The following is a 13,706-nucleotide window of genomic DNA, read 5'->3' as shown; positions in this document are numbered from 1 at the left end:
TATTCTAGGTATTCAATTTATTTAAGATTTCTCAGGATAGTTAAGGGTCAAGATATATATGGATTCTTATGAACATCTGTAGTCAAAATATGTGTTTTATTATCTCGTATCAATCTCAACCCAAACCACATGAGTTTCATGGATTTTTATGGATAAATTTTTTTTTTTTGTTTTCTTTTTCACAACATGTTATGTTTTTCCACCACCGCTACTAACACCTACCATCACCACAGACCGCCAACCAACACCAGGACCGACCACCAACAACCACCATCGCCCACCACCACCACCAAAAACCACACCACTGACCGCGAGCACCCTCCACAAACAACCACCACCGCCACCACCAACCAACAACACCTCCACCACTGACCACCAACAATCACCACAGCCACCACCACCTCCACCCACCACTGACCACCAACCACCGCCGCCACCACATACACCAACCACCGCCGCCACCAACCACCACCACTACCAAGATGGTTTTTTTTTTTTTTGGAAAGGGAAGCATGATAATTTTTGTTTTTCAATTATATTACAATTTGGTAGTCCATTTAAATTTTTATTAATCTGAATTAATTCTAATTCAATCCATTGTAATCCAAATTTTATATCTTTAAGAATCTTTCAGATTCTTTTAAAAAACATTATAAATCCACTAGACTCAGATAAACTTGTATCTATTTTTATCCATATTAATCTTGATCCAATACACCCCTGTAAATCTTTTTTCTAGCCTGATAGTGATGGTTGCAGTTTTAGGTATATTCAAGGGAGAAAATATAGTACTCCATACTAGTATGTATTTGAAGAAGCAAGATCTTTTGGCACAGTGGATTTGGGGGAGCAGATTTTGAATGAACAATTTGTTCATTCATGCAACCATCGAACTACATGTATCAAGTTGGAGGAGACGTATTTGAATTAGATTAACTGGTATCAAACTCTCGAACAAATGTCACCTGTCACAGATCTTCTCAAAAAACGCTCTGCCCTCTCTCCTCCCTCAACGACTATTTTCCTTCATTTTTTTTTTATTTTCTTTCCCTTTTCTTCTTCAATCATGCTGATTACCGAGTAATCCTCCCATCTGGATTTCGTCCCAAAGCCAGATGGGTATGGGCGCAGATCCTCTATACCCAATAACCGCTTGTCCCTCTGTCTCCGCCTATCATTGACCGCCACATATTTGATAGTTAACGGAGTTAATTTCATGAATATCTAACGAAAGTTTATTGAGAAAAAAGAAAAAATTAGCAAAACCAAGAGATGTCTTCGTCTTTTATTTAAGTTATTTAAGATTTAAGATCTGGAGTTCAAATTCACAAATTTCTGCATGAGATATAACATAAGCAAGCCCTATTTCTTTATCTGCAACTTTAGATTTTATTACGAAATTCGCAACTAGAAATTTATGTAAGAAAAATAAAATCAATAAGAGATGATTTGTTTTCAAACAAAAAAATCAAGCTTCAAAAAATAAAAACTCTCAATCAGGGTTGTCTACAAAAATTAACAATTTGCAATAGTTTTTATGATTCTTCTTTGAATCGATTCAGTTGATAAATATGTGGAAATGGAATATAGGTTGATGAATATATGATTGCTTCCCATTACGGTTGAGGAGAGGACCAAGTTCTTATGATTGTTTCAATTCAATTGATGAATATAGGTTCTGATTTTTACTCTTCGGATTTATACCTTTTTAAGATTTATTGAGGTTTTTTTGTATAAATATGTGGGAACTAGTTAGATTTCTTTAACCATTAATGGAGTATTTGCGAAGCTTAAAGGAGTTCAAACTTCAGAAGATAATTCTTTTCTTTTTCTTTTTATTTAATACTTGGGTTGACAGCAAGTTTATGTTATTAAAAAATTAGACACGTGTCGACTTGTGATAAGCAGGGACAAAGAGATAGGGAAATTTTGGGTACAGAGGATCTGCACACGATTAAGGGAGGGGAATTAACATCAATTGTTGCAATGATTCTGTTCAATAACCGAAGATTTAAGCTGATTTTGCAATTTTCATTCATCATTCATTCATCCATCTTTCCATCATCTGTGATGCATTCAAACATTCTTTCTCTTTCTCTGTATCGCTAATCCCTTTCCTTCACCTCATCTGTACATTATGGTTTAATGTGAGGATTGTTGCAGTTTTACAAGAAATTCATATTTATATTTATAATTCATTCATCACTTAGCATCATCTGCACCTGCTTTGGCTGATCACTTTTTCATTTTAACTAATATTTTGACAGTATCCGTTAGGAGTATTCTCAATCCTTCTTGCACATATTTCTTTGATTGTTTACATTTCCGGTTGTTGGCCCTGAATGATTACTTTTTTTCGTTTTAAGTTATAAATTGATTACTGTTTTCCCTTTTAATTGGCTTGTTTTATTCTGAATGATTACATTTTTCCAATTTAATTTAGAGGATTGAGTACTTTTCTTATTCGTGTTTTTTTGGCAAAGGTATTGCAAATTACTAAAACAGAGAGGATTCCATTATTCTAAAAAGATGAAAACACAATTCATAGCAAATACTGAATCACATCAAACTAAACAACTAGAAATTCAAAGCAACTTAAACTTCATCCTTCCCTGGTCTTTCGCCTCCTTGTGCATGGTTTTATTTGGTGTAGTCCTAGACGAAACTATTCCGTCTTTTTCTTCATTGCTCATCATCGGAATCTTCCACTTCTATCAAGCCCCCATCCCTTTCTTGCTGATATATTGCAGACTTCTCATGCACATAAGCATAGTCCAAGTCCATACCCGGTGGATACTCAGTTAGAAAATAGTTGGAAGTCACCGGAACTCCGGTGGCAAATCTAACCTGCAGATCCTTGATTGCTTGCTTCCCCAATATTTCTTTCTCATCCTTGCTTAAGTTGCATAGAGCTAGTCGTTGTGCTTGTGCAGGGTACATAAAAGCTTCTTGGTTACATATGTTGCACCTAAAATATTGCATACGGTGAAGTTGGCCTTCCTGACAGCGTATCACCTTAGTAGATGATATTGTAACACCTAATGGAATTCTATAGTGGTTACAAGCCATTGATCCTAAAATCTCTTTGTTTCTCTCTGCTTTCCGTTATCTTTGGTTTTTCAGTACCGGAATGAGGTTTTTATAGTTAGTACGAACTTTTGGTTTTCTCGCTGCATTTAATCTCTTTTCAATTCATGTACGTTTCGTGTTTTATTGATTCAGACGTCTCTTCTTCTTGTGCAATTCATCTAGTCAGTTTTTTTTCCGAGTAGTGGCAACATGTATTTATAAGGTTCAGATTCAGACTAGTTAGACTCCTCTTGTCACCTTAGCTCCTCGATTCAGGCTATCCTATTAGTAGCATGAATTTTCTTTGACTTGAATATTTCGTTTAGTCTTCCCATTAAAGTTGAGAGTAGTTTCAATCCTTTGGCTAACCCTATTCTATGTCATAGCCCTTCTAAAATTTAAATACATTTAGCTCTTCCTAATTTCTAAATCGTTTGCATTTGCCAAATCACATCAACATTTATTTCCCCTCAGTTATGTGACAAGTCGTGCAACTCTTGTCTTGATTTTCTTTTTTCCTTTTTCAAGGAATTTAATGCGTAACTTTCTACTGCTGAATGATTTAGTTTTTCTTTTTGTTGTCGAAATTTGATTGGTCGAGGTTTATTTGAATTAGATTCTTTCATTAGTTTAAGGTTAGTTTATCGAGGTTTTTTTGATGTTGGAATAAAGTAGACATCTTATTTATACATGGTTTGCAGAACTCAATCTTCTTCAATGCTCTTATTTTCCCTTCGTCTTTAGTGTGGTTTGATTTTGTGAGTCTTTCTTCCTTCAGATCCTGTTCATTATGAGCAGTTATGATTTATACAAACATTTAAGTGGTCTTTCTGTCGCTCAAATATATGCAAACTATACGAACGTCGGTATTCTACAAACTGCTCCTGCCTTAATGAGAGAGTTCGGCATTAAAGATAACAGCATTCTTGCCAGAATTTTTTCAACCCATACTTATACAACCGAAGATATTAGAAGCGTTCCGCGACACTTTTGGTGTCTCAACATTGGATTTCAAATTCGTGATGTGGATCCAAACCTTTTTATCATTACTTTCCGTGATGCTAAAGATTTAGAGTGGATAGCTCTGAATGGTCCTTCGTACCCATATGGCAATGTGCTTTCTGCTAGATCGGCTTATCCTGGTATGCAAATCTCTGCTGATGTTTTCAAAGAAATACCTCTATGGGAAAGTATTTCGAACTCTAAGCACGAGCATAGATTAGGTGAACGTATTGGATTAATTGCTAGTAGAATATGAATTGTGAGTCGAGTAGAAAAGGGTAGCTTTGAATGTGAACCAAGAGTGTTGGTTTGGGTAAATATTGAAAAACCTCTAGTGATGAAACTTCTAGTGAAAGTGGATCCGTTTCCAGTTAGAGAGTTGTCTTTTACCTATCATAACCTTCCCTCAAAATTTTGTTCCCACTGTTTCCGTTTTGGTTATAAGAACACTCATTGCGCCATTCTCCAACACCGGCCTTTAGAAGATATTTACGAAATTTCAATGGCTTCTCCTGGACCCGCGGATGATATCTTTTGGTTAGACAATACTGCTATACAAATTGGAACCCTCAAGATAATACTGACGCACATGGAAACATGGAACCTGTAGAAAATTTCTTGAATATACCTAGAAATAGAGAGACTCTTTCCGAACTTTTCAGAGAAGTGCACCCTTTAGGTGAGTTACAAAACACAATACCAGTCCAAGTGGATCGTAGCTATGAGGTTTTGGGACCGGTTATATATGATGAAGATATGCCGGAAGCTTCTAACTCCATTCTAGGTAAGAGAACTTTCCCATTTAACTTACCTGAAAACTTCATCCCAATTCATGGTGATGAATCTGAATCGGTGGACTCCGGAAACTCGGAGGCTCGTCGAGTTTTAGCTTCTATGGCTCAGACCGTTGAGGATTCTTTTTTCGGTTCTGAAACAGAACCTGCTCCTCCTATTCCTATCATTTCTAGAACTGAACCTGAACCGGAACAAGGGTTAGTTAATAGGAGACTTTCTTTCTCCTCCCCCCTCTTTTGAAGATGCGCATGAACATCTTACATCACCAATTTCTTCTAAGTCCTTTGCATCCTCATCTTTTGCATCTCATGATAATGAAGCTCTCTTAAGTCAGCATACACCACATACATGTCCTGCATTTCCTGCATCTCTGCATAAGTCGGCTTTCAAGATTTCAGTACCATATTTTCCATCCTCTTCCTCCTCTGAAGGGCTTCGAATTTTGGTAACTGATTCAGACGATCAGCTAAATATTAATCAGTATGGCTCAAATCTTAAAGAACAGAATCAAGTAACATATGGGTTTTCAACAATTCCTTTTTTCCTTAATTCTCCATCTGAGCAAAAGGGAGAAATCCAGGTAACCCTATATCCCTAAATTTCTGAATTAATTCTAACATTTGATTCAATATCTGCTTAAGCTTCTTTGAAATTTATTAGATAACCCTGTAATCCCCTTAGTCTTCTTTTAGTTTATGATTCTAATTTCAACATGAAAATTATTGCATGGAACACTCAAGGCTGTGGAAACCCTTTTACTCAAAACCACCTTGATCAATTGATAAATGGAGATAAGCTTGAAATTCTATTCCTTTCTGAAACTGAATCAATTGATCACTACTCAAAAAATACCCCAATACTCACATAGTTGACCCAATAGGATCAGCTGGAGGTTTAACATTAGCTTGGGTAGATGGCTTTTATTTTGAAATAGTTCAATGGAACGTAAGTATGATTAATATCCTAGTTCAGACCAACCCTGAGTCAAAAAAATGGCTTTTCACTTGCTTTTATGGCAGTCCCTATCCCCATAATAGAAAAGAGGCATGGGATTTCTTAGCTGATATCTCTAAGCAAGTTGATAACAATTCAATGCCATTGGTGCTTTTAGGAGACCTTAATATGATTTTCAGTTAAGAAGACAAATTAGGAGGCTTACCTATTAAGAATTCTGATAGTATTTTTTATCATAATATTTTGTCCAATGCTGGCCTTCTAGATTTAGGTTTTAGGGGATATGCTTATACTTGGAATAACCATAGAGAAGATGATGCTAATATCCAAGAAAGACTTGACCGAGCTGTAGCTAATGTAGAATGGAGCTCTAACTTCATTAATGCTGAGCTCACTCATCTTGTGACAGCAAGATCTGATCACTTCCCTATTTCACTAAACTTATACACTGCTAGCATCAAATCTTCTTATACTTTTAAGTTTTATGACACTTGGCAAAAGGAAAGCTCATGTGTTCAAACCATGAAAGACTCATGGGATCATATCATTAGAGAAAATCCAACTCAGTCTTTACAAACCAATTTAGATTTCTGGAAGAAGAATATTTTTGGCCTCCCTTCTAAACAAATTAAAATTTTTTTGTCTCAAATTAGTAATCTGAATAACTCTACCTTTATATACAAGAAGGAAGAAAAACTTAGATCTAAATTTTCTTTGCTAGAAAATCTTTATGCTACTCAAGAAGCCATAGCAAAGCAGCAATCTAAAGATAACATGGTCAACCTAGGAGAAAAAAATACTAAATACTTCCATACTAAGACTATGAAAATGGAATAACATAAATTGTCTTAGAAGGAGTGATAGTGAAATTACTTTCAAAAGAGATGAAATCCAAAAATCACTTTATGATTTTTCCTAAATCTCTTCTGTGTTCCTCTCCTCTCCCAACTCCTAATCCTAACTTATTGAAAAACATTCCTCCACGTGTTTCCTTTGAGGATAATCTTCTATTAAACTCTATTCCTTCTGCCGATGAAGTTTGGTCAGTCATTAAAAAGCTGAAACCTAACAAATCCCCTGTGCCTGATGGCTTTCCAGCTAGTTTCTTTAAACTAATTTGGGAAACAGTGGGAGAACAAGTAGTGTCTTCTATTCAACATTTTTTTGAATCAGGAGTGATGCATCCTGAATTCAACAAAACCTTTCTATTCCTCATCCCTAAGAGTCGGCATGCTATAAATCCTAGTGGCTTTAGACCTATTGGTCTTTGTAACACAAATTTATAAGATTATAGCTAAAATTTTAACCTATAGGATTAAATCCCTTCTTAACTCTATCATATCCCCATTCCAAGCAGCTTTCCTTTCTAAAAGGCAAATCTCTGACAATATCATAATTGCCCAAGAGATAATTCACTCTTTCAAGAAAAAGAAAGTGAAACATGCTGGAATGATAATCAGGCTTGATATGTCAAAGGCTTTTGATAGAGTGGATTGGGAATTTTTAGTTACAGCCATGAAAGCTTTTGGATTTAACAACAATTTTTGTAGTCTTATTTACCAATGTGTTTCAACTACATCCATTGCAGTCTTACTCAATGGCAGTCCTGGAGATATTTCAAGCCTTCTAGGGGTCTTAAACAAGGAGATCCTCTCTCTCCTTATTTGTTCATTATATGCATGGAAATTTTTTCTAGCTTTCTTCTGGCTATTGAAGAAGAAAAACTTATAAATGGTGTTAAAATAACCCCCAAGAATAGCCCCATATCACATCTACTTTTTGCAGATGACTGTCTTCTTTTCATTAGAGCTGACTTTAGAGAATGTCATAATCTTTTATCTTTACTTGATTCCTTTGGTAAAGCTTCTGGGAAGTTAATAAATTTTGAAAAATCTGGGATTTTTTTCAGTAAAAAAGTTCAACCTAAACACCAGAGAATGATTAGCAAAATCCTGAAAATTAAGAAAATTAATCCTCAAGATTCTTACTTAGGAACCCCACTATTTATAAGTAAAGCAAAAATCAAACTCTTCGAGAGTTTGGTTGAGAAAATGGAACACAAAATCCAAGGTTGGATGGGAAAGATTTTACCCCAAACTAGTAAGTTAATTCTTAACAAGTCTTCTTTGGCAAGTATGACCAGCTATCAAATGAGCTGTTTCATTTTACCAAAGAAAATCACTAATAAAATAGATTCCCTTCAGAGGGATTTTTGGTGGGGCAAGGAAACAGATTACAAGGGTTATTATCCTAAATCCTATTCTTGCCTCTGTAAACCAAAAAACAGAGGAGGACTAGGTTTTAGAAATGCTCATACTTTCAACTTAGCTATGATAACTAAGTTAGCTTGGAGAATGCTAACATAACCTAATGTTTTATGGGTAACTCAATTAAAAACTAGATACTTCAGAAGTACCTCTGTGTTCAAAGCCAAAATCCCAACAACTAGCTCTTGGATTTGAAATGTATCAGCAAAGGCATACATCTTATTGAACAAAACAACATTTGGGAAATTGGAGATGGAATTAGTACTAATATCTGGACTGATGGATAATGAATTTAAAATCTAATCTAAGTAGCTTTAGAACTACTAGTAACTCACAATTAACCCTTGTGAAGGACCTGATTGATCCTTTCACTAAGAAGTGGAACTCAACCTTAATCTTTGAAATGTTTCCTGATTATATTGCTAGGAAAATTATCAGCATTAGAATAGCCAAAGATAAACCTGTTACTCTTAGATGGTTTCTTACAAAACCTGGGGGTTTTACAGTGAAATCCATGTACAATAAGCTCACTGAAAGAACTGTGAATGATTACAACTTAGGACAGCCGGATGCCTTTTGGAAAAGCTTATGGGAACTTAAAGTTTCCCAAAGAAATAAAATCTTTATTTGGAAATGTTTGCAGGGTGCTCTCTCAACAAATCTGAAACTATCTTCATTCATGGAAGATATTCATTCTAACTGCTCTTTTGGTTGCAATGTGGCAGAATCTGTAGAACATTTGTTTATATCTTGTCCTTATGCTAAATCTGTATGGGCGACAGAACCATCTCCTATGGTCCTTAACATACACAGTTCTACATCTTTTTTAGATATTTGCAAGGCTTGGATAGGAAAAAAGATCCTAATATACATGTAAAAATCATTTTGACAAAAGCATGGTTTATTTGGAAAGAAAGATGTAATAGAGTCTTTGAACAAAAACAACAAACTAGTGCCCAATTAGGCTAAGAAATACAAAGATACCTAGACTACTGGTACAAGAATGATATCCCAACAAGACTCTCAACAGTAAATAAAACTAAGAGACATGGCTGGATACCGCCTAGGAAAGATCAACTTAAACTCAACATAGATGCAGCTTGGATCTCTTTGAATTTGCCTGCAGGTTTTTCTATAATTTTTAGGAATGATGCAGGGGACTTCAAGATTGGCAGAGCAGGACCATTCACAGCTTCTACCTCTGAAGAAGCGGAAGTCTTAGGATTACTTCAAGGAGCGCAATAGGCAGCTGTGGAAGGACTGTCAAACTTTTCAGTAGAAGGAGACTGCAAAAATCTCTTTAATTACCTGAATGGAAGAGAATCTCAATTGGAATGGCAGAATCAGTCTATTTTGGATGAAGTTAAAAACATTTTCAATTCTTGTTAAAAAAAAATTGGGTTTTCAATTTTCCCCAAGAACAGCAAACAATGCGGCAAATATTCTGGCAAATGAAGCAAAATCCTTTAGCAACGTTCTTAACTGGGAGAATGTTCCCCCTTCAAAGATTATACGATTAAGCGGAAGCGGGTATCGGTTCATACCTTGAACTTGAGATCCTATTAGCAAGAACAAGCAGCAGCAACAACAACAACGTTTCAACACGACGATCAACGGGTACTACAATCTCCAAAGATGAGCACAAACTTGATTCACAGGCTAAGAACTTGAAACCTTTACTCTAGATGGTAACTCTCTTTTAGGGTTAGAGTTACCACTTTTCTTATGGTAAACTTATGTGTGATATCGGTGGAATCACTTAAACCTTCTACACACAATTTAGAGATGCTTATATAGGGTCCAAACCTTAAAGGTATATGGAACCCTATCGGACTTGCCACATACATATGGGCGACCATATTTGGGTCCAACCCGAATATCTAACAACTTTAGAAGTAGATAAATCAAATGTTATGAGTGGTTTCCAATAACTCAACAATGGATGGCTCTACTCTCGGAAGTGTAAGGGTTACTAACTCCCTAAGTTAGTTCTTTAAAAAAAGAAACTCTTGCAATAGGTTGGAGGAATAACCTCGAGATGTTGAAATAGTAGTGGTACACAACTACACGCCGTGTTAAATATAGGTCTTGTTTTTGGCTTCCTTAACTGGTATTATGACAATTTTTCCTCGGTATCCTATTGGGATAATTAGAATTTAGTATTTGGCTTTTGTCCAACACTAGACTTTGGTCTAACATTTGTCCAATTTTAGTACTTGGAACTTGGACCGTTGACCCATTTTGACTAGGTTAAGTCTTCACTTCTGTTTAATAATTATTAAAAAGCATTTATAAAATTTTATTACAAATCAGTTTACTATCATACCCTCCGGTTTATAAATGTTTACAAAACTTTCAGACCAGACAACGAAAACAAATCGTTTCTTATGTTCCTTCACCGCTACCATCATATTCATCTCTCTGGTCATTACCACTCTCTTTGTCTCTTTTTTTCCTTGTGATTGAGGGTGCCCGTGGTTGAAAATCTGTGATTGATTGATACGAAGGTTTTTATAAATCGGGTATTCAAGTTGTAGAAGAGAAGTTTTTAAATTGATGAAATTAGGGTTTCCCACACACCATGAACAACCACCACCAGCCACCGTAGCACCACCACCACCTAGAATTTTTTTATCAAATTCTTCCCTTACTTTTCTCTTATTAGCAACAAGAACTCTGTCCCTGGAACATCAATCGAAACCCTTACTGAAACCCTATTGAATTCGATTCTATTGTGAACCTAAATTGAAACCCAAAGATGAATTGAAACCCTAATTTGAAATCCATTTCTCAAAACAATGATTGTTGTCGATTCTAGCGACTGAGTGAAATTAGTGAGATGAAGAAGGGAAATCATTCAAGAACAACACAGGATAGGCATTTTCTGTTGCCGAGAAGAAAATCAAGGAAGAACTGATACTGGTAGTGGTATGAAAACATTCAAGGAACAGGTTTGATGTTGATGGGAGTTTGAAATGACTGTTTGGTGGAATTAAAAGATGAGGGAGGAGAAATGGATTCTACGGTTCTATTGTGAATGAGAAATTGATTTTTTTTTTCTTGGTATGAATGAGAAATTGATGATGTTGTCGACAAGGCAAGGATTGATTTCAAGGGAAGTTTAAATGGGTTTTGATTAGAGTTTGAATCCGTGGAGTTTTTGGCAGAGATCTTGAAGCCGAGTCAGTGATGATTTGGGATTTGTGGTTTCTTTCAAGAACAAGAAATCAGGGAAAGAAATGAAGTTGATGCTGCTGTTAGAAGAATAGGAGACAATAAGAAAAAGGAATGATGCTTGTCTTATGTATGAGAATGGATTTGAGCAGCGTTCGAAGCTAACACAGCTGCCGGTGAAGCTTCAATCTTTTCAGTGATTTCAATTGAGTCGGATTTTGATGAAGTTTGGTTTGACGTGAATCAGGGCCGTTGGATAAAGTGCTTTCATTATAACCGTTGGATCCTGGATCCATTACAGGGATATACTTGTAAATTCGTAATTCAACGTCATTTTTATTTTATATAAAATTAATTAAAATCTAGTCATAAACAGTCAACTCCGGTCAACATCCAGTCCCGGTACCAAGCCCTAACGTTGGTCAAATATTAGACCAAACACTAGTGTTGGATAAAACCTGAGTACTAAATACCAATTACCCCTATCCTATTTCTCGGTATCCTAACTTTGTAGTAGATGGAGAGCAGGAAATTTTGCTTTGAAATTCGGCGATCAATTAAATCGTTAGGGCCTTAGGCTGTGCTAAAATTTGAAAGAGGAGATTGGTTGTTTGCCTGATATCACGAATAAAGCTGACTAGCTGAGGGCCAAAATGAGCGGCAACTTAAAATTTGACAATGCTGAAACTGCATATATATTAGTTATCATTGGTAGTTTTAATCAAGTATTGGGGACATAACATAAGAGTCTGGATTGAGTTCTGTGCCAGATGCAGTTCAATACCTGAAGAAGGTAATCATGGAGATTCAGAAACGTGGGCCATTAAATTTTATTATGTTGAATAATAATATTTTTTCTTTTGAAGCATAAATAATGAATATTATTCATTTACAAGAAAACTTATTGATCGCAAATTGCTTAGAAATAGTTCATAAATTTGATCCACAATACTCGAATCATAGGATATGTGCCTTTCTTGGTTTCAGCGTTTCCTTGCTTCTTTTTCAGCCTGCAGACCAAGTTAAGATTCTTAAATTTCTGTTGGAAAATTGTACGAGAATATGGAACTTTTTTCTCCGTAATTCATTGACAAATGAAATCAACATTTTTGAGAGAATTTCATTTCTTACTGCTTTTACGACCAGCTCAAAGGCGTCTGGTCCATGTTTCTCGATGTATCGCTCCACAGATTTCCTAGCGTCCAGGCTCATCATCTGAAGAACTTTTCTTTGTCCCTCGGGATAATTAGAATTAACATGAAATCCTATTTTCACGTATTTTCTCGCAAAATTTTCATATATATAAGCTGCTCCGTTGAAAATTGGTAAAACCAACCATAAACAAATCACGAGCTTGATGAATGGCCAAAAGGGGACCCTGTTTGTTACACCATATAGATGGAGATTCAAAGTACTTACTTATTAGCAACTTGTATTGATAAATTAGTGAAGTCTTTCTATGAAATTGATATTGTTATTTACCAGGCCAAGAATTTGTAGAATGAGAGCTCAAATATTGTGATGAATGAGTATAAAATCCAGTATGTGAGCCACTGTTGATCGTCTAGTGTTGAGGGACTCTCGATGGCTCGCATCGATGCATACCTGTTACCAATAATAATCGTAAAACATAAACATATATCAAAAGAAAATTTTAGATTTTGGGGGAGAAGGTATCTGATCTGAGCAACTTACAAAGGAAATAGTAGCATTACCCCTGGCCTGCATGGGATAATCACAAGATTCAAAAAAAGCTGATTAGCGTTAGAAATGATGAATATGTTGGTAGATTACAATCATTGCATAACTATACTCAGATATTCGTTCATGCATAATTATGTTTCAGTTCTTCAATAAAAATAATTAGTATTACATGCATTAATCATAACTACTCTATTTCTATATAAAATAAAAAAATTAACCGACGGTTGTTCGTCAACATTTACTTCTGAAGGCAAAAGTAAAGAAAAATCAAGCAAAAATTGGCTGATATTTACCCTACTAATGTATCCAGGTGTCTTGCAATGGCTCCAATAAAACCCATTTTCAGAAAAAAAAATTTCTTTTTCTTTCTAGCTTACTGATTAGTTGAATGATTTGCTAGATGTATGGCAGCCAGCTAGCTGAGCATGAATTTATAAGAAGAAGAAATGAAAGAAGCACCCATATATACTACTAACATGCATGTTTAAGTAGAAGAAGGGAGTTATTAAGATCTCTTGCATGCATGAAAGTAAAAGGTGACAATCGAGATTAGAATGATGATTAAGAAAGGAATCATCTCAAGGAGCTAGGCATCAAAGTTTTCTTTCCTACAGCTAAACCCCACGACAAGGAATCGTGAGAATAGAGAAGTAATAGATGTTTACATGAGTCGCTAGAAGAATGTGAATATAATGATTCGATATCTGCTCTGTGAAGCAAAACTAATGGATTACTTTGCTT

General features: G+C 35.6%; 1 protein-coding gene across 1 annotated transcript; it reads right to left on the bottom strand.

The window, feature by feature from the left end:
- Nucleotides 1-12,061: 12,061 nt before the first annotated feature.
- On the bottom strand, nucleotides 12,062-13,424 carry LOC113334231 (HVA22-like protein f). The gene is made up of 5 exons (XM_026580565.1): nucleotides 13,259-13,424; nucleotides 12,957-12,983; nucleotides 12,744-12,866; nucleotides 12,393-12,639; nucleotides 12,062-12,271 (listed from the first exon to the last, which is right to left on the bottom strand). The coding sequence occupies exons 1-5, from the start codon at nucleotides 13,303-13,305 to the stop codon at nucleotides 12,245-12,247; spliced, it is 471 nt and encodes a 156-aa protein (XP_026436350.1). The 5' UTR covers nucleotides 13,306-13,424; the 3' UTR covers nucleotides 12,062-12,244.
- Between the last annotated feature and the right edge of the window lie 282 nt (nucleotides 13,425-13,706).

Source organism: Papaver somniferum, chromosome 1 (genome assembly GCF_003573695.1).
Source record: "Papaver somniferum cultivar HN1 chromosome 1, ASM357369v1, whole genome shotgun sequence".
Lineage (NCBI taxonomy): Eukaryota > Viridiplantae > Streptophyta > Magnoliopsida > Ranunculales > Papaveraceae > Papaver > Papaver somniferum.
This window is presented reverse-complemented; position numbering and strand designations above follow the sequence as displayed.